The 27,566-nt window shown below is 39.9% G+C and overlaps 1 protein-coding gene across 1 annotated transcript in view; it reads left to right on the plus strand.

The window, feature by feature from the left end:
- CDON (cell adhesion associated, oncogene regulated) overlaps positions 1-27,566 on the plus strand; it is a 57,638-nt gene that overhangs the window by 16,850 nt on the left and 13,222 nt on the right. The window contains exons 8-17 of the mRNA XM_065881907.1: positions 91-380; positions 1,989-2,163; positions 4,229-4,357; positions 7,749-7,952; positions 9,526-9,707; positions 10,193-10,298; positions 15,044-15,166; positions 18,053-18,274; positions 20,318-20,568; positions 23,734-23,813. Of these exons, the coding sequence (XP_065737979.1) occupies positions 91-380; positions 1,989-2,163; positions 4,229-4,357; positions 7,749-7,952; positions 9,526-9,707; positions 10,193-10,298; positions 15,044-15,166; positions 18,053-18,274; positions 20,318-20,568; positions 23,734-23,813 (1,762 nt within the window). The remainder of the gene's footprint in view (positions 1-90; positions 381-1,988; positions 2,164-4,228; positions 4,358-7,748; positions 7,953-9,525; positions 9,708-10,192; positions 10,299-15,043; positions 15,167-18,052; positions 18,275-20,317; positions 20,569-23,733; positions 23,814-27,566) is intronic.

Here is a 27,566-nt window from a genome sequence, read left to right on the forward strand (position 1 = left end):
GTGCTGACGGTGTGTTAGATCACTGTATGAGAGACCCTGAGATAATGAATTTCTTCTATCTCCTCTTTTTCTTTCTCCCTTTCTCTGCAGTTCCTTTTGAAACAGATACCAAAACAGAAATAGTCACACCTTCTGATCCCACTCAGAATGATAAAAGTGATGGTTCAGAAACTGGACTGTTGAGCTCATCTCCACTGAAGGAACATTCCAGTGCTACAGAGTCATCATCAGAGAAAAACGCTAGTGGCACCTCTGTCCCCGATGCCCCCATCATTCTGAGCCCCCCACAGACGCACACACCAGATACGTACAACCTGGTCTGGAGGGCGGGGAAGGATGGCGGGCTGCCCATCAATGCCTATTTTGTGAAGTATCGAAAGGTAATGTCTTCTCATTTATCATCTTTCCCTTCCCACACCTTCACATCCTGTGTATAACACATGCTTATTATCTTTCACATTTGTGGAGTGGCAGGAAACAGGAGTGTCCCAGAATGATGAGTTTGGGAGAGAAATGCCAGCAATCATGCTGGATTTACCAGTCTTATAAAAGCAGTAAGAATGAAGTACAAATAATTTCCCCTCAAATTGGGATTCTAAGAACCCAGTAGCTTCTAGACATTTTTAATCAAATATTTTAACCCCTTGGGTATAAAATTCTATAAACCAATTTTTAAAAAGTAATTCCTTCCCTCTCTGAGATGGCAGAATGCAGTTTATTTAGTAAAAAAGCAGTTTCTTATTAGAAGCAACTGTTTGAACAAAGTTGTCCCTTATAATCTCTGACAAATGTTTTCATTTCAAGTTCTCTTCTTAATTGTATTAAAACCTTACATTGTTTGGTCATTTATTATGGTGAACCTTGATTGTCTCAGTTGATTTTTCAGATGATGATTTTCATCCACAGGCTTCTATTAAAGCAAAATGAAAAAAAATCTCCCCTCTTTGTTTAATGAGACTGTAAATGAAATGGGAGGAGGTGCACTCACGTTTAAAATAATTTTCTATGTTCAGGACATTTTGGTATCCATCATTTAACAGTAATATTTTTTCTTTAGGTATTTTTTTATTGAAGTAGAGTTGATTTACAATGTTGTGTTAATTACTGCTGTACAGCAAAGTGATTCAGTTATACCTATAGATACATCCTTTTTTTCATATTCTTTTCCATTACGGCTTATCACAGGATATTGGATATAGTTCCCTGTGCTATGCAGTAGGACCTTGTTGTTTATCCATCCTGTATATAAAAGCTTACATCTGCTAAACCCAGCCTCCCACTCCATCCCTCCCCTTATAGTAATATTTTTAATATCTGGAAAAATTAACATGGTGATATTTGAGAGTTTATTCACCATTTGTAACCTGATGGTTCTACATGCAGATAGTTTCACTTGTATTCTTATCCACATGAAACTTCCCATGTAATGTTGGCTCTTGGTTCCATTAACTGAGACCCAACGGATTGGATCTCTTTCTGTTTCCTCGAGCTCACATTGAACAGTGTCAAGACATGAAGCAAGACTGTTGGAAATATATAATGAATAATTATATAATTTATACACATATAGACATACATAATATATATTTTGATTTATCATATATCATGCATAATATATACTATCATTAATACACGTTATTGTATACTTATTTAATTCTCCCATTAGCCCAGTAAGAAAGGAGCATTGTTTCCATTATAAGAAAAGGAAACAAACTGGGTGATCAAATAACTTGCTTGAGGCCGTAAGTTAGTGGCAGCTAATGGAGCAGGAATCTTTTCACAATAAGAATCCCTAAGTTCTTGCTATAGGGCTCCTTCTATTTCTTAATGTGGAGAGGTGTTACATCTCTTTCACTTTTGATAGTGTATTACTTCCCAAAATTCATCTGGAATTGAATGATTTCTAGTTTTTATCCAGTTGGAATGGAAGATTCTTCTGCCCCGTATCTTGTTTTTTTTTTAAAAATGCCTTATTTTCCCTTGAGTAGCTGGAAGATGGTGTTGGCGTGGTGGGAAGATGGCACACAGTTCGAGTCCCAGGAAGTGAAAATGAGCTCCATTTAACGGAACTGGAGCCATCGAGTCTCTACGAAGTTTTGATGGTGGCAAGGAGTGCAGCAGGTGAAGGACAGCCTGCCATGCTCACCTTCCGAACCAGCAAAGGTGAATATAATCTTCCTTAAGTGGAAGGAGTTGGCTGTCTTGATGTCACTTTAATAATAAGTGTCTTTTGGGGTAGTAGAGGTTCTTGTTTATAGAGTTACTAAATAAACCTTTTACAGTAACTTTTGAAGCCACGTTTGGATGGTTGTATTCTTCTATTCCATCCAGTATTTCACAGATATTTTTGAGGGCTTGTTATAGGTAAGATAGTAGGGTAGGTGATGCAGGGAAAATGAAGATGATCAAGACAAGATCCGTCCTAATGGAGCTTCTACTTTGTTAAGAAAGGTAACATATATACATAAATACCAACTCAAGGCAAAATTTCAGTTCAGCTAATATTTACTGAATGGCTTCTCTGTGCCAGGCAATAAACAAAATAGACAATACTCCTTTGCCCTCATGGAGCTTCCATTCTAGTTGGGAGAGATACGTTATAAGAACATTAGTAGGTGGTGAGTGTTAACAAGAGAAATAAATTAAGGGATGGTGGCCAGAGAACTCCTCAATGAGTAGTTGACAGCAGAGCAGAACTTAAAGGAGGTGCGTGAAAACCATGTGGGTATCTAGGGCAAGAACATCCCAGTAGAGAGGATAGCATGTGCAAAGGCCCTGGGGTGGGTGTACTTGGTGTGCCCTAGGAACACTGAGGGGCCATAGTGATGGGAGTAAAGTACATGGGGAGGGGAGAACGCTCAGGGAATTGGCAGAGTGGCCAAAGCACTAAGTACGTTGTCCACGCTGCAAGGACACTGACTTTGAACCTGAGTGAGCCAGAAGCTTTGGAGGGTTTTGAGCAGAGTTGTGACACAATCTGTTGTGTGTTTCAATGGGACATACTGGCTGTAGGGTAAGGATAGACTGGAGGAGGGCAAGGGAATAGGGAGAGAAACCAGATCTGACAAGGACTAGGAAAGACTTACAGAGAAGATGCCAGAGGATAGTCTTTCTGTGGGGTAGCTTGTGAGGGTAGCTTGATTGAAAAGATGCCATTGCAGGTTGGCCATAAATGAACAAAAAGACTTCAGTGAGCAGAGATGGGAACTGGAGAGAGGAGTATTCTTAGGGTGGCACAGTATTAAAAAGGAGTTCTGATGATTGAGAAGAAATTGTCTATTGGCTTTTGAAAAAGATCCTTTCGGACTTCCCTGCTGGTGCAGTGGTTAAGAATCCACCTGCCAATGCAAGAGACACAGGTTCAAGCCCTGGTCCGGGAAGATCCCACATGCCGCGGAGCAACTAAGCCCGTGCGCCACAACTACTGAGCTCGTGTGCCACAACTACTGAAGCCCGCGCACCTAGAGCCTGTGCTACACAACAAGAGAAGCCACTACACACCGCAACAAAGAGTAGCCCCCGCTCGCCGCAACTAGAGAAAGCCCGCGCCCAGCAACAAAGACCAGTGGAGCCAAAAAAGAATTAATTAATTAATTAAAATGAAAAAAAAGAAAAAGAAAAAGACCCTTTCATCTAATTAGTGAGTCTGGCCTGAAAAATAATGAGTATTTCTTATTTGAAATGTATTTTGAGTTAACTTCCGTAATTAGTCCTTAGTTGTTTATAAAGTCTGACCTACAAATACTGAATAGTAAGCATGTATTTCAGTTTGAAAACAATCACCCAATTTCACTTTTTGCCTCTTGAAATTTTAAAACTTAACATGACAGCTTCCTCGTGAAGAAGCTTGACAGAAGCTCTTAAATAATGAATTTATGTGTCAGAATTAAGAAATATGTACAGTAAAAAGAAAAATGAGTAAATAGTTTGAAAACCTTCACTCTAGTCATTTGGCTTTTTCGCTTGTGTCATTTTCTCTATGTGTAAATTAAAGCTATAGCCTGGTGAAGAAAGACACATTTTAGTTATAGGCACTACAAAAAGCCAAAGTGATTTTTAAAGTTAATTCCTCATATTAGCTAAGTCATTACAATGTAGGTTTTAATTTTAGACACTGTAACGATAAGTTTATATATTTATATCTATATGCCAGGTGAGTTTCATAGTATCTTTTCTTATTTATACATAGATGCTTATATTATATTATATTATGATTATATCTTTCTAGAGAAAACAACATCATCCAAAAACACTCAGGTCTCCTCTCCACCTGTCGGCATCCCTAAGCACCCTGTTGTTTCAGAGGCTGCAGACAACTTTGGAGTGATACTCACAGATCCTTCCAGGCACAGTGGAGGTAAAGAGAAGACCCTTCATTTATTCATTTTGCTTGTTTTCAGATGTAACTGACCTGCTTCAGATTATTTGGGGGTGGAGTAGCACAGGGTGTTTGTTTACTATTCAGGTTATATACTACCATACAGCTCTTTTAAGTTCTATTTCAACCATTTTTTAAATGTCCTATATATTCAGATCTTGGTAACCCAGTACCATGGTTTGTATTTAAACTCAAATTCAAACTCTTATGGTGCTAAGTTTTTATAACTCACAAAAGCAATTTTTCTGTCTCCTCTCTGGCAAGGAAAGCAAATTTACATTTGAGCTCTGAACATCTGACTTTTTTTAAAAAAATGATTTGTCAAAACGTATGATGGTACCTAGAGTAAGATTTAGTTTTTTTAATTGAATGGACTACATGGCATACTCAGCATTATTGTTATATCTTACGGTTTTTAGATGCCGTAGCGGTAGAACTTTCAAAAGACTTCTTTTTAGTACTTAATCACACATGAATTCTGCTGTTACAACAGAATGTGCTTTTCGTGATCTAGGGAAGGCTTAACATTTTATTGCTAAGCTCTAAGAATTTTCAAGCTTCTCTTCCCTATTTTTATAGTCTTCCATGCATTGGTTTCAGACAAAAGCAAGCCACAACATTTGAACACCCCTCTGGAGCACCTCTGCATCTTCAATATCATGAACTGCTTGTTCTTGAGTCCTTTTACTTCTGAGGAACCTTTCCGCTTCCTTAAGCAGATATAGGAGTGTCAACTTCATAGGTATAAAACTGACATCGGAAGAACAAAAACCTTGTGACGTAACACATTGTACTAAATGCTGGAGCAGCAGAAATAAAAGAAATCTTGCCCTTGGAGAAGTTTACAGTATAGTGGATGATCCAGACAATTAAACCAATACCAATATAGTAGGGAAGACAGACAAATTAACCCATAACAGTGATTTTGATTCCACCCTGTGGTTGTGAGGTCAAAAGAGAAATATCTAAATCACTCACTTGCTATGAAGGAGGCCCAGTGGTGATGAGAGGCGTCCTGAGCTAAGCCTCAAAGATAAGAATGTTACCACTGGATGAAGAAATAGGAGAAGGAGTTCTAGGCAGAGACCCCTCCTTGTGCAGAGACAGATGAATGACATGTTCTATTTCATTTAGAGATTCAGAGATTTTATTGAGCGTGACTGGGTGCTGTGTGGAGTGATGTTACAGTGGGGAGGTGGGTGGGTGCCGTATATGATGTACTTAAAAATTTAGTCTTTCCCCAGAAGCTATAAAGAAGCCTGAAGGATTTTAGAGATGGGACAGGAGGAGTGGCAACAGGTGAGGCTTAGAAATAAAGACAGTGGCAGTGTGAGTGGAGAAGGAGGACACAGGTGAGAGATAAAGGGAGTTGAATCTACACTGCATGAGAGGAAGAAATATGGTGCCTTGGGCTTGGGCAACTTGGACCATTTACCAAGATAGGTAATAAGAATCTTTAGGTGAAGATGGTGGATTCTGTTCTGGAAATCACGAGTTTGGAGCTATCCAAGCAGAGATAACCATAAAGAAGTGATTTATTTAATCTTCACAACCTCCCTGTGAGGAAGGTAGCATAACTGTTTTACAAATCAGGAAACTGAGGCTCTCAAGGAGGTTACGCAGCTTGCCTAAGGTCATCCAGAAAGATCATCATCACGCACCGTCCAGAAAGTGGTGGAACTGCGATTCACAGCCAGATATTTGAAGGCCAAGAGCAGTATTCTTTCTTCTAGCTCCTAACAGTCACACACTATTTCTTTTAGGTATTGATGATATTCTCCTCAGTAGAGATTTTCCCCTAATAACTTTCGTTTTCTATTTGGTCTGTGGTATTCTTTGATGAGTTTTAACCTCACGTGAATCAACATAGGAAGTTGTTTGGTTCTCTGGTATTAAAAAAAAAGAGATTCACTAACACTTCTATTCATTCTGTTTCCATTGCTTTCTAACTTGCAAGGAATACAGTAAGTATCATGCCACGTTGCCTGCTTTGACTATCTTCCTCTTTTTATCCATTAAGCAGTTTATTTTTAAAATGCCACAGTTTTCTCCATGCAGGTACCATATGCAACATTATTTTGTTCTTGTATATTGGTAGTCAGATTGAAGAGGTGTTGAGACAGAGGGGTGTTGCTTGAGGCCAGGCTCAGGCTGGACAGAGACAGGGCTCCCTGAGTAATACACCAGAGTAATGTAACCGCGGCCCAGAGTTGGTCCTCCTTGTTTTAGCTCTAGAAACTTGATTGTTAGCATGCCAAAGGATAGTTGGTCTCTTGAGAACCAGCTCACTCTTACAAAATTCACAGGTGACTAATGTAAACTGAAACGGGCAGTTGAATGTAACTGTCGTACAGACCAGATTGTTTCTATCTGCCTCCTTTCCTTTAGGAACCAAATGGGAAGCCCCTTATAACCACAAGATTACTTGGTCAGCAAGAAGTGTTAGGGACACGGTTTAAATGACTGATGAACTCACTGCCGAGGTTTCCACCTGCCACAGAACTGAAACCTTCCCATTTGGGGACTAGGACATCCCCTCCCCTTGGCAGTGCTAACCGAAAACTGCCAGACATTAGCTCTCGGACCCCCTTTTTCCACAAGGTCATGTGCATGGCCACGTGGATTATCAGTTTCCTGATAGCACTTGTCTCTTTACTTAACCGCGCATGCTGCCTTCCTGCTTTCTCTCCTCCCATTTTTATTAGTATTGATATTATTGGTTAAGTGTTATCCCTATTTACTGCTTGCAGTCTGTTTTTTTGGAGTAGCATTCCTACAAAAGTAATAGCTACATTACTGATTATTGATAGGCTACAATAGTAATAGCTAATATAATAATCTGTGGATCGTTTGCTGAATATGTTTTCTGTAGCTTGGATGGGTAAAGAAAAACATCTAAGTAACACATCATTTTGAAAATTTACTGTAAATTTTAACCACAGTCAGACTTGAAGCACCAAGTAATAATTACATATTCACTGTTTTAGCCAGGAATCCAAGATAGCATGGTCATAATGATCATACTCATTAACTTTCAGTGTTTCAGAGCTAATTATCAAATTTATACGTTTTTGGGCTTCCCTGGTGGCGCAGTGGGAGAGGCCCGTGTGCTAAAAAAAAAAAAAAAAAAAAAAAAAAAATCTATAAATTTTTTCACTCTTCCTTCCTTCCGTGCTGTTACTTGGCGATTTCATTACCCATTAGCTTTTAACAGAGGACAGGAAGGTAGTCATAATACTGTTAACTCTGGAAAGAAGTTGGGTGAAGAGCCGTTAAGACAATGATGTTTGGGATTTATCCCTTGCAGTCCATTTGAGGCATTCTTGTCTCTGCTGCCGCGGGTTATTGAAACGAATGTTTCCATTTCCAGTCCCAGAGGCACCTGATCGGCCCACTATCTCCACTGCATCAGAGACGTCCGTCTATGTCACTTGGATTCCTCGGGCAAATGGGGGGTCTCCAATCACTGCCTTCAAGGTCGAATATAAACGGATGCGGACTAGCGATTGGCTGGTGGCAGCTGAAGACATTCCTCCTTCCAAACTTTCTGTGGAAGTGCGTAGTTTAGAGCCAGGTAGTGATATGCAAACATTTTCTTTTAAACTATCAGTGCTGACTTTAGATGCAAATTCTTAATAATCTCATATTCTTCTAATTGTTAAAGTAATACGAGCTTATTGTATAAAAATTTGAAAATAAAATATAAAAAGAGAATAGTCACCTGAAACCCACCCATCCAGAGACAACCATTGTTTATATTTTCTTGTATTTCTTTCTAGTCTTTTTTCCTTTCTAATACAAACCAGGATCGTGCCATAAATATTATCTTGTGACCCCTTTCCTCTATATTATATCATATGCATTTTCCAATATCATTAACAATTCTTCAGAAACTCAATTTTTAATAACTGTGTATCTACCAAGTAAGTACACCATGATTTTCTTTACCATTCATCATTTCTGGGCTTTAGATTATTTCTAACTGCGAATAAATAGAAGCAGTGTTGTGGTGACATCTTTGTGTGTGTGTGTGTGTGTGTGTGTGTGTGTGTGTGTGTGTGTGTGTTTTGCTGTGAATGAATATTTTAAGAGAAAAATTGCTTATTTGACTAAAATCGATCTGATGATGCATCTCGGCATGGTTAGACCCATTGCTTTATTTGAAGCAATGAAGACGAGACAACACTAACACCCCTTTGTTCTGTGAGTTTTCTTTCAGCAGCAGGGGACTCCCCCAGACCCCCCCCAGTGTATGAAAGAAATGAAACTGTAAAAGAGAAAAGCAGTAATCACAAATCAACTTTCTTTACTTTTATTTGTTTGGGTTTCATGACCATTTTTGTTGATGGACTTTTAAATGTACTTTAGTAGCAAATACTTGTGTTTGTCTAAACAGGTAACATGAGGAGCCCAGGAACATGTAGGTACAGTTGGGAGAAGATGGCAGTTTTAAATATGGGCAAAGCTAAGTAACGTTTTACAGACAGAAAAGACTGTCTTCAGATGCCCAGGGGTTATTTTTGAGCTTTTAGGCAATTTGCTTTACGAGTCTAATTTATTCTTTAGATTCAGATTTTCAGAAACTCACAATCCTTAGAGGTTTTTTTAAGTTCTTAATATCTAATCCAAACAGATACCTTCTGTTGTAGCTTAAATCTGCTCCCCTTATCCTATTATTAGCGGGAGCAGAGTGACATCTGCTATCACCCACACAGTGCCTCTTCACAAACGTATTCACCGTATTAAACTTCGCTTCAGTTGTTTCTTTCAAAGGGAAAAGAACCCAGTTTTGAGCACAGATACACCAGCTAGTCCTGTATTTGGTGGGTATGACTTTAGAACAGGATGTTGAAAGAGTAATGTGCTCTTTCCCATTTTCTCCCTGCCCCGTTCCATGACGGACATCATCCGTCTCTCCCAGTGACTCCCAATAAGGTCTTGTAATCTTGAACACGCTCAGTGAACACATGCAATACCAGTGAATAGGAGTTGGCAACTGCGTTGAAATCTATTCACCATCTAGGCTTTCGAGGATGTTGTTGTTATTGTAGAGAGATACTTAAGCACAATTGTCGTATTTTGAATATTGTCCTTTCAGATGTCTTTTAAAAAATTATGGTTTTCTTTCCCCCCCACCCCGCCGAAAGGTTCAACATACAAATTTAGGGTCATTGCTGTCAACCATTATGGTGAGAGTTTTCGGAGTTCGGCCTCTCGTCCTTATCAGGTGGCTGGGTTCCCCAACCGTTTTTCTAACCGTCCGATAACTGGACCTCACATCGCATACACAGAAGCTGTCAGTGATACTCAGATCATGCTCAAGTGGACGGTAAGTAAAACATCTTCTCTCATGAGAAGAGCTTCTGATTTGGCCATGTTAATGTAATATCTTGTGACACAATACTATGAACGGCAAATTTTTGAACTTTCAAGTAAGGGGAAATTGAAGGGCACAGATATGTGTGTAAGAGCACATGTTATAAGAGGGGCAGGTTTAAAAATCAAATGATTGTCTCCTCAGCTCTCATCCAAGTGTTAACTTAATCACCATTTCATGTTTTATTCCTTTTGAACCCAATGTACTTTTATGTCTTTGAACCTGGTGAGATATATTGCTTTATTTTTGTTTAGCCCTGCAGTAAGCTAAAATGCTCTTAATACCTTTGAATACCTTTAAATTAAATTTAAAATGGCCATCAAGGATGTTTGCAAAATGAAGCTAGAAAAATATTGCCACACGGATAAATAAATCTTAATGGATGTGAAAGTTACATTTATTTTTGTCTTTGACAAGTCTTTGCTTCTCTTTTCTAGTACATTCCATCAAGTAACAATAACACTCCCATTCAAGGATTTTATATCTATTACCGGCCAACAGATAGTGACAATGACAGTGATTACAAGAGGGATATTGTAGAAGGTAAGTTACAAGGACAAGTGGGAGTCCTAATAAAGGAGCTTTGGAGGGAGAGGGTTTATAAATATTATGAAAAACATTATCCCAGGTTAAGATAGAGTAAAAAGATGAAATGGTATATGTACTATTACTTTGAATTTTTCCCAAAGAAAGATAATTTTTCCAATTTAGGGCAGTGGACCCTTGAAGAATGGGGGGGTTAATCCTCATAAAACTTACAATCGGCCCTCCGTATCCAGGGTTCCTCCCCATCTGCGGGTTCGACCCACCACAGTCTGTGTAGTAGTGTAACATTTACTACCGAGTGTCTGTGTAAAAGTGGACCCACGTTGTTCAAGGGTCAACTGTATATATACCATCTTACATTTGCTTAAAGAAACAGTCAGTTACAAAAGAGTGGGGGAGATATGATTTGTCAGTAGTTCATCCGAAAAAATTTTTTCTGTTTTGTTTAAATGAGTAGTGGCCTGAATATAAAAATCAATTACAACTTCTAGCTATGTTTAAGAAAAGAATGTCTCGGGCAACAGTTCCATTGAAGTCTGTCCTAGAAAGATCACATCTTGAGCGTGTTACCCAATTTTAGAGATGCTAAGAAGTTGAATATATGTAGAGAAGAAAACAGCGGAGAGCGCAAAGGGTGTTGAAACTGCCTTTTGACTACATTTAAAATATAATCCGACTTCCCTGGCGGTCCAGTGGTTACGACTCCGCACTTGCACTGCCAAGGGCCCAGGTTCAACCCCTGGTTGGGGAATCCACAAGCTGCACTGCACAACCAAAAATAATTAATTTTAAAAAAAAGAAAGAAAGAAAAAGAAAATATAATCCGGAACTTTGCCTGTGGTCTGAGGGCCGCACGTGGTCTGGCTGGCGCCTGCCTCACCTCCACTATGTGTCACGCACTCTCCCTTTCTCACCGTGTCTTCCGTCACGCATGGGCCTTCCTTCTGTCTCCTCGTGTGCACCAAGATCTTTCCTGCCTCGGGACCTCGGCACATGGCAGTTCCAGCTACCTCCCCCAAGGCTTCATCTAGGACCTCCACTTCTGTCTGTTGCGTGCTTGAATGTTCCTTGCTCAGAGAACCCCCTCCCATTGACAGGAGATGCCCTTGTGATTTCTAACCATGCGCTTTATGTTTACTTCATGCAGTTTATCCTAGTTTAGTTGTGTGTATGTGTGTGTGTACGGAATTATTTGCTTAAAGTTTGTCTCCCCCACTAAATGTTAACCTCCTTGTGGGCAAAGGGCCTTCTTTCCCACAGCTGTGTCCCAAGTCCTACAGCGATGAGATGTTTGGTGTTTATTGAATGAAGGAATGAATGAATGCTTGGAGTCCAGAAAGAACAGTGGAGTGTCTGGGAATGATCAGATTGGAGAAAAGACAATGAACCAGCAACAGGACAGCTGTCTCCAAGTATTTAAGGACTAGGATGTTTAAGAGGAACTCAACCTGTTGGGGTGGGAGAGGGGGGCTACAAGGGAATTTTTTGAAGAAGAACCCTCCAATACTGCATTTTTAACATGGTTCTCTCACAAAATAATAAGCTCCCTAATTCGGGAGGTGTTCAGTAGAAGCTGGGTGCCTGTTTCTCAGTGATATCTTGGAAGGGATTCTTAGTTTGGGAGGAAAGCTTCTTCCAAGGTCTTTTTTTCACTCCAAGATTCTTCTTTTTTGAAATATTAATCTCCTAATGGATTGTGTCAGAAAATCGTCCCAGGCCAAGGTTTCTTTGCTCTGAATTCTTGACGTCAAATACTGCCACATAGTTTTTTGTTACAAGTAGTCTTATAATAAATTACTTTTAATATGCACCATCACATTTCTTGAAATATTGCAGCATTCCTTTTACTGTTTATCCAATGGAATTACTTTTGTAATATGATGAAAAATTTATTGTCTAAGTTTTAATACCCAGCATATTTTTTGAATGAAAGAGCGATTGTTTCTCTTCTTAATCTGGAAAAGTAGGAAAGAAACGAGTCCCCCAAATCTGCTTTAGAAGTTAAGAATTGGGGAAATGTGGAAAGATCATTGTTAGTGGCAAAAGGATTCTGTGAAGTTGAGATAGTAGCTGCCTTGAGGGAGCAGTGGCAGGAGGAACCATGATGGGGATGGGGGAGCCAGGACCCCTCTCTCTCTTCACCTGGGTGCTGGTCCCACGGCTGTGTTCTGCTCGTGAACATTCGGCTGTACAGTGATGGGTACTTTTCCATATGCATATTTTACTTCATAAAAAAGCTGTTTAAAAAACGAAATGGAAAGAATTGTTGGTGACTGATATACACTTTAGTCCTGTCTCGGTCTTCATTTTAGTTTATCTGGGTTAGGCGAGTGGGGCTCTCAGATTTTTATTTTTAAAATCTTTTGAGAGAGGCTACACTTTTGTTAGAAAATCGTTGTAAACAAGGCAAATGTCAGTAAAATGAACATCCCTCTCTGTCTCCATCTGTATCGCTCTCTTCCCCACCCTTCTGGGCTTTACTCTAGAAATAATCCGCTGATAAAGAGTTTCTAAACTATATTCTCTAGTTAAATCTTTGAACTTTTGCAGACTTGGGTGATGTGACTGTTGAGTGTGGAACTGGGAAATTGCTCTAAAGAAGACTTTGTTTTCACTACAAGCATCTGTACGTGTGAGCTTTGCCTTGTGGTTCACAGAGAACTTGTTTATGAACGTAATAGATGGAGCAGTTGGATGTTTAAGTGGGCTTCACTGTGCTGTGTAATTCGCTCCTTCCTTATTTTCAAGTTTATGCACTTGAAATTCTTTTTGTGGCAGTTGGAAACTATTGGCTTGTTTTCCCAAAGCGAGGAGCAGAAGTATTTATCCTTTGTACCTAAAGTTTTCTTTAAAGTTCTAGATTACTTATGTATATTGACTCAAAATTGTTTAAGCTTTGAAACACAATTACATTGTTAAAGAATACAGTAAGAGAAGAGCAATTATATTAAGTTATCCTATCTTCTGAATTAGGTTCCACATTTAGATAAACTAAATGTTTCCAACATACCATGTTTTCATGATGAATATTTTAATCTTGTAAATTAAGTTGAGTTCCAGGTAAATCAAACTATCAGTCATCCTGATCTTTAAGCCTGTGCTTTGGTTTTTTACCCTTTCTAAAATATTCTTGGAGAAAAATTTGCTTGCTAAGCAAAGGATATGCTGGTTGGTTGATTTTAAACCTAATAATGCACTTAGGTGTCTTATTCATCAGTGAGCCGTAAAACTTTCTCTTTGCCGATATTTCCTGTAATTGGAATAATTACCATAACACGGGATGTTAATCTAACAAAATATGCATTACTTTATTCTCTCTTATTAGAAACATATCAGGAGTTTAGTTTAATTCCATTTTTTTTACTAGTGCTACGAAAGGAAAACTTCAAATCTAGCGTAATAATTATTCAAGCGAATGGTGATAGGTGAGCAGAAGGCTGGGAAAGACCTAAAGATACGGAAAAAAGTTGAAGTCTTTTAGAAAAGTTTTTGGAATTTAAAAATAGATCTGTTCCTGTCTCAAGTAGATTTTGAGTCAAGTTTCTTTTAGGGTCCTCTTTACACTTATAAACGGGGCATAGAATTCCTCACTTCTTGAGCTTTCCATAGTCCCTTGATCCTAAAACAAGCAGATTCTCTTCCTTATAAAATATGGGGCTTATAAAATATGAACGAGGGGCTTTGTGTTGGTGTCCTGGAAGGGGGTCAGGGTGCTTCCGGGTCAAGGTGTTTTTGTCTGTGTTGACTTAGAAAGGATCCCAGAGCTATTGGTCCTGTCAGCCAAGTAGATATGACTTGTGTGCATGGATTGGTTTCGTTTTGTTTTTCTTCCCCTTTAACTGACTCTTAAATCAGTTGCTGGTATAGTTGAGTTTCTAAGAAACAGTGGAAACAGGTTGAAGAGGTATTTTCTAAGAAGGATTAAAAGTGCTTGAAGAGTTCATTGAATCTGGCAGAAGTGTCCCTGTTTATTGAAGTTTGTCACAGGTCCACAGAAGTGAAAACGGAGAGTCATTTATACTGGAGTGTTCAGTTTAGAAGTGTTTCTAAATGAAATGCTGGCTGCGCACCACGGGTAACAGAATCATTCTGTTAGAGATGCTTGTGTGGTTTGGAGACCCTGGTGCAAAAGGAAAGAAATGGTGGGAGCGGTAGCCAAGAGTTTCCCATAGTAGACTTTGCTTTCTGACTGTTCTCGAATTCAGGCATTCGTTTATATGTTGGATCATGTTGTGTCTATTACAGTGGAATTGAGAGTTTCGCTGAGGCCTGTCTTGCAAGTGGTCACTTGTTCTGGGTAAGGCACCGTTTTCTGACCTCATACGTGGCGTTGCTTTCTGGTTAGGTGGACAGTGATTGACTTGCTGGGCTGAAGTAGGGGATCAAAGGACTTGAGGTGGTTTTTTGTTTTGTTTTGTTTTACTTATGCATAAAATTAACATGTATTTTATGAAGGACTTACTACTAATTACTTGTAATGAATCAAAGTCTGCCCACACACAGGTAGAGCTTTAATTCAGTTTCTCTCTTCTCTTTACCATTTTTTCATGCCATGTAATAGAAGTGCTATCTGTCTGTTGTGCATTGCTAAAATATTTATATGAAGTACACTTCTATCGCACAAACTGACTATATGCTGATGGCTGCTGCTCCAACCTCATTTCAAAATTTCGAAGTGATTTTATTGACAGTGTTGCTTAGGTTGTGGGTTGTAAAGCTTCTCTTTTATTTTTCCTTTCTAGGTTCAAAGCAGTGGCACATGATAGGCCACCTGCAGCCAGAAACCTCCTATGATATTAAAATGCAATGCTTCAATGAAGGAGGAGAGAGCGAGTTTAGTAACGTGATGATCTGTGAGACGAAAGGTAGGGGAGGGGTCAGAACTAGTGCTTTTCTCCCTGGACAGAACTAGAATTCTGAACTCTGGATTATTCCTCCTGACTGTCGATATATTTACTAAAGAAACTTTGGACTATTTTTTAGGTGCATCCATTTAGACTGTCCCAACAGTCTAGCCTTCTGTCGGCTAGAGAACTTGCCTTAAGAATAGTTTACATAAAGGCTTCCCTGGTGGCGCAGTGGTTGAGAGTCCGCCTGCCGATGCAGGGGACACGGGTTCATGCCCCTGTCCGGGAAGATCCCACATGCCGCGGAGCGGCTGGGCCCGTGAGCCGTGGCCGCTGAGCCTGCGCGTCCGGAGCCTGTTGCTCCGCAACGGGAGAGGCCACAACAGTGAGAGACCCGCGTACTGCAAAAAAAAAAAAAAAAAGAATAGTTTACATAAGCGTTCATTGTATTCATTAACTTCTGTGTGACTCTGAGTAAGTCATTTCTCTTTTTTTCCTCCATGAAGGAACAGAAATATTTGCTGACTAATTATCTGAGACTGCTGTGAGAATTAGAATCCTTTAAAAAAAAAAGTATAAGGGTGTTTAAGGAAAAGCACTACGTACGTTTAAAGTGGTTTCTTGAATGACAGATACGTATAACACTACCTACTCGTTCAATGAAGCGTAGTAAAGTTCAGAATTAGTCGGTAATTCTAAAGTGAAATTCTCAGCTCTGCCTGCAGACATAGATTAGCTGTAAAATATTACCATCGTTGAAAACAGAAGATACCACACTTGGATAATAGAAATAGCCAAAGTAGAAACAGGCTCAGAAAGATTGAATTATAAAGCTAAGACTCGGTTTCCTTGTTTAATTCTGAATCATGTGTCTTCCTGCTGCAAAACCCACATATTAAATTCACATTTAAACATATATACACACAGACCTGTAGACTTACCTTGAATTTCACTTGTTTAGCATATATTTGAGTACCTTTTTGTACTGAACACTGTGATATGTTCATGAGCATCTCTTACTTGCCTCCAGAGTGCTGTGAAACTTGGAGCAAAATTACGTAAAAATGAAATTTCTCATCTCTGTTCCCAAGACATTTAAGAGTCTAGCCAGGCGGAACATAAAACACAGACAATAATGTGCTAACTGTGCTGTTTTTAAGTATTATTAATTGACTTTGCTGGGGAATCAAAGGTTCTACCTACAGACTTTCAGATCAGTGAAAAACAAAAAACTTTAAAACGTTAACTGTTCATACTGAATGAGTTTCTAAAATGTGTTACACAGTCCCAGCCTGTTTAAGTAGAACATTTGATGCATGAGTTCTCCTTTTAAAGAAATGACTCAGAGTTCTTGCTGTGAACAGCAATTGTCTTATCTTTAGTAATTCAGTAAATATTGGAGGCCAGCCTCTTTCCCCCACCCTTAAAGATCATAGATTGTCACGACTTTCCTTTAGTTCTCTGCTTTCTCTTTATGTTTTTCACCTCACGTTGCTCACGTCATGCTCCTGCTGTCTCTTCTTATTCATGTTAATGGGACCGTGTCACTCACCATCCACTGCAGAAGTTTCTGACTTCAGTGAGAGGCTGGCAACTGGTCCTCAAGCTTGGTGGAATTTTGAATACATTAAGAGCAAATAAAGAGTGAATAAACCTGACGGACTTCCCTATGAGTAATCGTGGTATTTCATGTGCGATCTGTAACATCCATTTTTGTCTCAGAAACTTGTTTGTTGTCTTTGGAATTGTCAGGGACCTTAGAATTGTATAATCCAACATACCACCCAAAGTAGAAATTTCCTACAGAGACTCTCTGCCAGGTATTCTTCCAGCTTTCAGTGATGGAGAGCTCTTTCCTTGGAAAGGCAGCCTCTCGTTGACTGATTTCCAGCCCTGTTCTGCATAGTTGAAGTTGCTAGAAAATAGAACCCCAATAGAATGTTTGTTGAAGTAGATTTTTTTAAAGACCACTCTGCTCCCGTAAGTTATTAGGAACCATAACAGGAAGTATACTGTAGTAACTAATAATCCTGACAAAATGGGTTGAACACTGCCGCGTGCCAGGCTCCATGCTGAGAGCTTTACTCTTCATGACAACCTATGATGGGGCTGTTATTATTATCTCCATTTTCCACCTGCAGAAACTGGTTCACGGAGGTCAAAGTCTTACAGCTAAGGATAAGTGATGGAACAGGTGAAAAACCTGGGCAGTCCGGTTCTAAAGATCCGGCCATCAACCACTATGCTCTACTGCTTTTCTATGACAGTTAAAGCATCAAGGGCATGTTATTTGGGGACAGAGAAAATGGGGTTCGTGTCCCACCTGTTATTAGCTTTTGTTGTCGCCATTATCCAGAGGACCAGTGAATTAGGGAAAAGCGCTGCGTTTATGTGGACTCCAACATTTTTTGGCTTGGGAAGTTTAATATTATGTGTGAGGTTTTCGGAATTGTATATAATTGTTCTAGTAGTCCAGAGTCGTGTCTTCTAGTATTATTCACAATCGAGAGGCATAAAATATCTAATTGTGAGTCTCATTCAGCTCAAAGTAGATGAGATCGAAAGGAGTTTTTGTCCCATCTGTAAGTTGAAATAGTTTTATGTCAACTCTTTGGGAGTCTTCTGCAAGTCCAATTGAGCAGATAACCATATAGCAGCTTGGGTTAGACCAAGTGCATCTGTGTCTCTGATCTTATAATTTCTTTAGAATTTGTGACCTAAAACCTTGACATTAGATTTTTAAACTTTTGAGTCCTCTTTGTGACTCACTGGTGGTCAGATCATCTCAGTACCAAGCGTAAACAGACTGGCTCGGATTCTTAACCAGACCTCCTTCGGAGAGTAAACCGTTTCATAGAGTCTGTCTTCACTCTGACATCATGTTTTCCTGTATATTTCAACTAGTGAAACGGGTTCCTGGAGCTTCTGAGTACCCTGTCAAAGACCTGAGCACCCCTCCAAATTCTTCGGGGAGTGGAGGAAATGCTGGGCCCGCAAGCAGTCCCGCCAGAAGCAGCGACATGCTGTATCTGATCGTCGGCTGCGTTCTGGGTGTGATGGTGCTCATCCTCATGGCTTTCATCGCCATGTGCCTGTGGAAGAACCGCCAGCAGAATCCCATACAGAGTAAGTCATCCATCAGTGTCTCCTTCCCTTTTTCTAAAGATCAGTAGAGAAAGATTGTCAGAATAAATATTGATTTCTAACACGTTCACGTATGAGTGTCATGGTATAAAACACATTCGATACTCTTCATTCAGTGGAGGTGACTTTAAAACAGTTCTAGCTGTAAGCCAAAGTAAGTGGAGCATCAAATTAAACTGCCCAGGAGAAATAAACAGCAAAGCCCAAACTAAGCAGGTCTCTATGTAAATAGCTGACTTAGTGCTGGGAAACTCTGGCTCTGTCGGACCACCAAAGAGGATGAGGACTTGAAGCATGAGCTTTGGAATTGCTGCAGGAGCCCCTTCATACGGGTCCAAATCTTGTCAGTGAGGAATGGAAAAGGCATGATGGAAAGGAGGGTAGTGAAGACTTTTCTAAGTAACTGTCCTGGGATGACACAGATGAAGGTACTACAGTCCTGATTCGGTACTTAATGTGCTAAAACTTCTGCAGAGTGGCGTCCCCACCCCCAAATGTGTCCAGTAGTAGGAGTGTCCGAGCTGTCAGTGACGGTGCGTTAGAACCCTGTTCCCTTTTCTTTCCCCATTTTTCTTCCCCTCACGTTCCTACCATTTCTCTTCCCTCAGCTATCATAAAAGAGCACAGTCAGATCAATCAGAGTCTTTAGTCTCTGCTGGGAGGAAGTATTTTGGTTTCCTCTTTGGCCCCAGGAGAAAGAGATGAGAAAAGAGCAGAGGAAGACCCCAGCCGTGACAGGCACTCGAGCAGCTCTTAGCCGGGTCCTGCCCGTGGTCCCTTTTTAGTGAAGAGCTCGGGGTGGGGTGGGACGGGGGAGGGGGGTAGAAAGTGATGTATTTTTATTGCCTTGGTGCCTTCCAGAAGATAGGCAGGGAGAGAAGTGGTGGTGGTACCAGGCTGAAAGAGCTGGCCATCCCTTGATTGGGTCTTTTTCTAAATGGTTTTAATGTCATTGACTCTGAGTGTGTGAGAGTGCACTGAACCATTAAAAGAAGAGTATTGGTCTGGTGGTCTGAGCGAGATTAATCTGGCTAAAGTCATTTTCCTTTGTGACTTGATAACATGTTGAAAGATGGGAATTTATGACGGTAATGTTCATTCCGTCGTTCATTCAGAAGATACTCGTTGGCTCTCTCCTGTGTGCTCTGCACTGTGGTGGACAGTGCGGGTGTAATGCCCTCTCCTTATAGTTTAGTGGAGAAGAGAAGCAGGTATACTGATAATAACACACCTGTGATAATAACACACCTGTCATAGGAAGAGGAACACCTAGTCCAGTCTTGACGCCTCCAATACCTGTGAAGAATCGATCGAAACTCTGACAACAAATCCTGTGTAGTTTAGATAATATACTTTCTAAAGGACATTTCACTTTTTCTAAATATATCTGGTAGGTGTGCCTCTGGGAATCAGATATTTGAGGTAGTTGTTGAAATGCTTTTAATATAAGGAAAGGGAATAATTAGCCTTTTGCCGTTGGTGCCTCGAAACTTCCAACTTGGCTGTAATAACCAAAGAACTATATGAATAGTGAATGTTTCCCCAACCCCATCCTTTTACTTAAAAGCGGTGTTTATTGCTTTTTGAAATATCCTACCTAAAGTTATCCTGTTGTTGTACAATTTCTTTCAGCACTTGGAAGCACAGGGGAATTTAAACACCTTTTCGTCGTGTTGCCGGTACTTTGATAGTTTCAGCTTGCATAGTTTATTAATTCTCTTTTGAGTAATTTCTCTCTGGTTAATTTCTCCTCCCATTAAAAGAGTCATAACTGACTTACAGTTCCTGGCTGACTCCACACTGTAAAGGAAATAACAGCAATAATTTTATTAAAGCATATCTCACAGGGAGGCTTTAAGCGAACACTTTTTTAGAGTATCTTATTTTATATAGTTATATTTATATAGTTTATTTTATATAGTATAGTTATAGTTTATTAAGGGTTTAATTAATAAAACTTCCCAAGCAAGAAGAATTGTCCTTTTCAGTATCTTACCTTTTCTTTTTGTTGTTCTCTCTCAACAGAATATGACCCACCAGGCTATCTCTACCAAGGGTCAGATGTTACCGGGCAGATGGTGGAATACACCACTTTGCCTGGCACAAGCCGAATAAACAGAAATGTTCATGGAAGCTTCAGCAATGGCTGCTCCCATCTCCACCATAAGCTCCCCAGTGGAGTCAGCGGGAGCTTAAATGGAGGACTCTACTCTGGGCGCACGAGCTCTCTAACCAGGACGCGTGTGGATTTTGAACATCCTCGTCATCTAGTGAATGTAAGAGACCCAATTATAAATAAAAGCGCCCCTGTGCCCCACGGTGCCAGGATACAAGAACGGGGCCAGCATGCGTGGTTTTTCCCAATATAGAAACCTCACAGGTTCACTGGAGTGGACGTAGCATGTATCACCAGCAGCCCCTTGATCCAGAGTCATGTTTGGAAGCTTTCTATTATCAGGCAGGAGTTATATTAATCAGTCTGATTTATATTTTTTAATTATTTGGCACTGGAAGTACAGGACCAGTAGCAAACAGACTGGAAGTTATTCTTGCGATGAAGCGGAAATACCATTGAGCGTGGACCAAACCAAATACTTTAAATTTGATTTATTCAGAGCAAACTCTGAAAGCTCATATGCTTAGACGAGTCAGGCAGATCTTGAAACTGAGTGAAGCACGTTGGGGATGGGACAGAGCGGTGGAGGCGTGGGAGGGTTGTGCACTGCTAAAGCAGCGGCCAGGTTCAGCGCCCATTGTTTGTATGCAGAGCTGAGGGCCCCGTGTGGCCTGGTCTTCTGATTTTTCGCGACATCCGTAAATCTAGGTGAAACCACCAGATTTTTTTGCACGTTGGCAGCTAATTCCAGTTTTAGAAAGCATTGCGTGGGCCACGCACAGCATGTCTGCAGGCCACCAGATTGTCGCTTCTGACCCCCTGTGAGGTTTTTTTGATTTGTTTCGCCCCATGTGTGTTTCTGTGGTTTATGTTTTACAATATTAGTATTCTCTAGCCACAAGGAGTGATAAACCTTTAAAACTACTATATTTCAGGGATAACCGGCTGATAGAGTTTAATTTTTTTTTTTTTTTTTTTTTTGCGGTACGCGGGCCTCTCACTGTTGTGGCCTCTCCCTCCGCGGAGCACAGGCTCAGGACACGCAGGCTCAGCGGCCATGGCTCACGGGCCCAGCCGGTCCGCGGCATGTGGGATCTTCCCGGACCGGGGCACGAACCCGCGTCCCCTGCATCGGCAGGTGGACGCTCAACCACCGCGCCACCAGGGAAGCCCTAGAGTTTAATTTTTGAAATGAGAGTAGAATGACGGACGTATTTTAGATTTGTGCTGGTGAAAGAGATTCTCTGCACTAGGCAGTTTGATTTATTACATTGTTTGGATATGCATCCACATTATTTTTCAATCAGATAGATAATATGTTTAGTTCGTCAATTAGGCACTCGTTTACGTTTTTGTCATTGTTCTGATTACAGATACATTTGCCCATAACCCACAATGTGCTAAAGTTTGGAGAAGTTTAGAGATTTTTTTTTTTTTTTTTTTATCTTCAACAGTAGTAAAGGTTTATTAAAATATTACCTTTGGAGAACAAAACTATAATGTATATTTGTATCTTAAAGCTAGAAATCTAATGGCTTTCCTGTGACCTAGCTTTAGTATGTCATAGAAAAAAATATTTAATTCGCTTTAGTGCATCTCATTACCAAACGAGAATAATGATTTCATTATTTTGTGTGGAAAGACATGGCTTATATTCAGACTTTCTAAACTTTTTTTGTCACCATTCCTAGTCCAAACTACTAACATTGTCCAAGAAACTGAAGGAGAGAGCATGACGCTTTGAACAGCACATGCTCTTTCCATAAGAAGAAAAAGTAACTCTGATGCTTGCTTTAGTATTTGAACACAGGACTTTGTGTTTTTTGAACAATGAGTTGCTATTTAAATAAGAGTTGCCCCATTAAGTGTACAATTTTAGAGGTTATCCTCTGTGATCTTAACTCATTCATTTTCTTACTATTCTCTTTGGGAAGGTGGAAATAGGGACATATTTTATTATTATTATTATTTTTTTTTTTTTTTTTTTTTTTGCGGTACGCGGGCCTCTCACTGTTGTGGCCTCTCCCGTTGCGGAGCACAGGCTCCAGACGCGCAGGCTCAGCGGCCACGACTCACGGGCCCAGCCGCTCCGCGACACGTGGGATCTTCCCGGACTGGGGCACGAACCCGTGTCCCCTGCATCGGCAGGCGGACCCTCAACCACTGCGCCACCAGGGAAGCCGGGGACATATTTTAAATGCTGTTGATCATAAAAATGATTGAATTAACTATAATCCGTTTAGTGATTCAAATAAATGCATCATCCTGTAGCTTGTTGACTTCATTTTTTTCGGAACCTTTGGAGTTTATCCTCATGGACTGAATGTAGCATAGGAATATTCTTTCTCTCAGAGTTTTCTTTAAAATTCCTATTGCTAGTTGGCTCAGGAATGTTGAGAGAAATTTTCAGTACTTTTGGTTTGCTTCGATTCTGGCTGTTGTTAGGAGATGAATGGAAGTGGAAAGTGTTCTGGGGAGAAACGATTGCCTGAACCTTTCCTAACCTTGAAGGCCTGTTCTGAGTCTGGGTGCAATGTAACAGCCTCCTTCACCCTTATCAAATTCAGTTCTGCTGTTTTGCTTTCGAAAGCAGAATTTTGACTCTGACCATAAGGCTGGTTCAAGCCCTAACTTCAGTTTTGAAGAGCTCTTGCCATCGTATATGTCAAGTGAACATTTTACAATGAGGTATGTGTTAATCTGGGCATTTTTCTTAATTGCTGGGCAGTTTCCGCCAAAAGCAACAGCAAAATATTAATACTCCGCTCCAAGTCACCGCTGGCTGAGAATCTGCTCCATCTGGAAAAATATAACATGCTTTAAGACTTCGTCTAGTCAAGTGAACAGACCTAATCGAAATAATTACAGGAAAATGAAGATGGGTTTATCTTGTGACGTCATTCAAACAGATTTCCACCCTGTTTCTCCAACCGGCGTCCCATAAAATTTTTCCATGACTGCTAGGAAGGTAAAAATGAATAGGAGGTTATAACGCATAGAATATTTTGGGCCCATTAGATTTGAAACACTGAAGGGAAGTGACTAAACTTCTCCCTTCATTTACTTGCCTCCTTCCAGTACAAACATACATGCAGAAAACATAGGAGTTAACTTTTTGGAGAACACTTTTAATATCATGCAGCACTCATTTGTGAATACAAGTAAATAGTGATAAACGTAACGTGGCTCAGGGAGATGGTTAAAATATACCACGTAGCCATTTATTGCTGGTGTGGCTTTTACATTTGAGGTGATGTGGTTACGAGTCTATGGCACCTTCAGCACTCTCTTTTTCTCTTTTTCCCTGTACTTGCTTCCTGACAAGGGTGGTGGCCTGTACACGGCAGTACCTCAGACTGACCCGATGGAGTGCGTTAGTTGTCGAAATTGTCGGAACAACAATAGGTATGTTGCTGTGTTTGCACAGGTGGTTGTGAATAGTTATGTGGCTTCCTTTGTTATTCTCCCTTCGGCAAAGGAAGTTCTTACAATTTTACCTAAGTTATAAAATCTCAGAATGTGGAGTCTTAAGTTTAAGGCTGTTACTCAGTTTTTGCCCCAGCTTTACAATTTTTACCTTTCTGTGCTTTGGTTTCTTTAGATATATTGACAATTTGGATGACTTTATTTCTCACTGAGATACTTTTAAGAGGTTTGATGTTTTTGAAATCTTTGAATTCGTGTCATTCTCTGCATACAGACTTTATTTTTTCTCACCTGGTCTGTTTTCAGTAGAGTTCTTTTCTATGCTATGTGATATTTTCTACTCTATATTCTGGATGAGAGCATGTTTGAATGTTAGGGGGAAAACCCTGTGTGTATGGTAATGTTTTTTCATAGTAACATTACTGAAATTTTCGTATCAGATTATTCAATTTTTTAAAAACTCTTAAAACCTTAAGATAATTAAGTAGCATAATCTTGCTTTCTTTTAATTTCTGTTTTTCTAAATTAAGAGTTATATGTACTCACAATACTTCAGACAAGATAAAAATAAGTAGAGTGAAATGTACATTTAAATTTTGACAGGATATTCAGAAAGCTTTCATGCTAGTTCTCTACGTATTAATCCCAAAGGATTATCAAATAGTTTGTTGTACTGAAGTTGCATCTGTCAGAAATCTCAGTTCTTTCTCTTACATAATGATGGTGTTTGATTACATGGTCTCAAAAGTCCTTCCCAACTCTAAAGCTCTGCAACTTAAAAATCATATTATAGTTAGTACAGAAAATACCTGGAGTATGGACTGGAGTTTGGTTATTTCATTACTGAAATGGGATTTGACCCATATTTTCTAAAACGAATTATGAAGTTAACAGTTGCATCTGGGAGTTATCAAAACCAGAACTTGAAGAAGGAATCGGTCGACCATTGAATTAAAAGTATGTTGTTTCATCATGTGTTTTGAGAGCTGCAGAGCAAACGCAATAAAGCTTTCTGGAGATTTTTTTTTTTTAATCATTTACTTAACCCATCTTAGGGTTTCTATATTAGCAAGAGCCATCTGCCTGTCTTGTGTACTAAGATTTGCTTGTTACACTTTAAAATTCTGTATGACCCTAGCTAGATTTTAAGATGCTCGTAACAGTGAAGCTACAGTTTTGTCCTGAGCTTGTCAAAGGCTTTATCACAACTTGTTAGGAGCATGCTAAAGAACTGGTAAAGATGGTTTATACGCCTGGTAAGTAATCAGATGGACTCAATTAAAACACATCCTTTGTGGTTCCTGTGGCCATCAGCAAATGTGATTCAACCCAGACGTTAGAATGATGGAATGAGCGGACCTCAGGTCTAAGAATAAGTAAACGTAGGCTTTGCCACTGCTTAAATCTATGATCTTGGGAAAGTTATGTAATCTCTCTGAGGCTATTCCTTATCTGAAAAATGGAGAATTGTCCCAGATAGTGTAAAATTGCTCCCGACATACTCTGATTATAGATTTTGGTAATTTGCTGCTCGTCATCTTTATAATGAGGTATCATACCCTAGTACCAAAAATACATCCCATTTCCTTAAAAGAATTTGAATGACTTCTGCCATCTTGCGTTCATGGCCATTTTTGTATGTGTGAGCGTGTGTGTATGTGGCATTTGGGGGGTTTATTATACATGGTTTTTTTTTCCTTTAAGACAGTGGACAATTATACTTCTATTGGCTTTCAAGTTAATGGCCTCTTGCATTTCATGTATGGGGGTTTTATCTGGGAGCATAGGTGAATTCTCTGCAGCCTGAGAAAGCCAGCTTCTGTTCCTCCCTGGCCTAAATCTTCTTCCTACCTCAGAGTCTACCTGTTTAGGGCAAACCTTCGCTTACCTGCCTTGCCTCCGAGGTTAGCCAAGTGGCTCATCTGGCTTCCAGGAGCGCTTATGTGGTTTTGACACAGATGAACATCAGTAAGTACCTATCTTCAACTCTGCCAAATTGGAATCATTAAATCTAAAGCACCTAACTCATTTAACGTTGCAACTGAAAACAGGTATCCCCTCTCAAGATCCCCAAGACGGCAAAATTTGTAATAAGCTTCTAATACTGAGAGGCAGGTGATATATCATGTGCTCCCCAAATATGCACAATTTTCGTCAATTTATACTTTTAGAATGTCGACATTATCGCTAAGACTAAATTTGCGTTTCCTAATGCCAACTGAAAAGAGTGTGTACACAAAAAGAGGTATAATTTCAGTTAAGACATATGAGGGCTATCCAGGGGATATTTTAGTGTTTTTCGCTCTTCAGTCAAAAGAAACATTTACACTAGCCACTGGAATAGGTTCTGAGGTGTTTCCAGGCAGAAGGAATCACGAGTCATGGAAGGAGGAAGGATAATGCTTACATGAGGGTAAACAGTCCAGTTCAGTGGGTATCAAACTTCAGCACACACTAGAATTAACTTGGAGCACTTGTAAAAACACAAATTATGAGGCTCTACTTCTAGAGTTTGTGAGTCAGTAGGTCTCGGGTGGGGACGGAGAATTTGCCTTTCTGATGAGTCCCGGGGCTACTGGTGCTGCTGGTCCTGGGACCATGCTTTGAGAAACACTGACATAATGTAGCTGGAGAAATGCAAATAGAGGGAGCAGGATATAAAACTGGAAAACCAGTCTGAGTTTATATCATGGATGACCCTTACTGTCAGGGTTTACTAGTCTATTTAATCAACATTTATTGAGTGCCCACCATGTCCTAGGTACTGGCCCAAGCCCTCCCTCCAGAGAGCCAACAGTTAATAATAGTGACTCACAGCCAGAGCTTGAAGTATAGTGAGTAGAGTTTGAAGAAGCACATTGAATCTTGTAGTTTTATATGTAAGGAATAGAAAAAAATCCCTATTGTTTCTGTAATATACAATACAGGAGGGATGTGAGATTTTTACATTAATCAAAAAGGGGGATATGGGTTAAGTGTTGAGAAACACTGGGCTTAGCGGCACAATGATTCTTTTGAAGATTTTTAAGAAAGGGAGCCATCTGTGCAAGATAATAATAAGCTGGTTAATGGTAGTAGGCAGTACGCTGGTAGGATTGGAGGGAGGAGACCAGTGTGACTACATATGTAATGAAGGCCTTAGCTTCACGCGAGGAATGGGGGTGGAAAGGAAGAGAAACGTGAGATTCTAGAGCTGGAATCTTTAGGACTTGGCCATTGACTGATTGGGATCTGGGAAAAAAATGGGAGGTTCAAATGAATAGAAAGTTTCAAACACGGAATGACCTGGTAGTGGCCACGGTGATAGTCATATAAATAAGAAGCTTAATAAAATGATATACGGAGGAAAGTTGATGAATTTGGTTTGGGGTTTTAGAGTTTCAACTGCCAGTTGGGTATCTAAGTCAAGGAGACACAGGAAAATGCTGGTCTTGGGTTCAGGGGGTAGATTGGGACAATGATCTCTATATTTCAGAGTCATTTGTCTCAAAGTGATAGAATTTAAGAATAGGTGAGATCACCGATGGAGACAATAACCGTGGCAGTTTGATTATTTTTATATATTTAATTATTTAAGGTATTTGTTTGCTTTATTTCTTAAGGCTTTTTTTTTTAAGCTTTTTGATGTGGACCATTTTTAAAGTCTTTATTGAATTTGTTACAATATTGCTTCTGTTTTACTTTTTTTGGCCCCGAGGCATGTGGAATCTTAGCTCCCCGACCAGGGATCGA

The sequence above is a fragment of the Phocoena phocoena genome, chromosome 8, assembly GCF_963924675.1.
Source record: "Phocoena phocoena chromosome 8, mPhoPho1.1, whole genome shotgun sequence".
NCBI classification, from domain to species: Eukaryota; Metazoa; Chordata; class Mammalia; order Artiodactyla; family Phocoenidae; genus Phocoena; species Phocoena phocoena.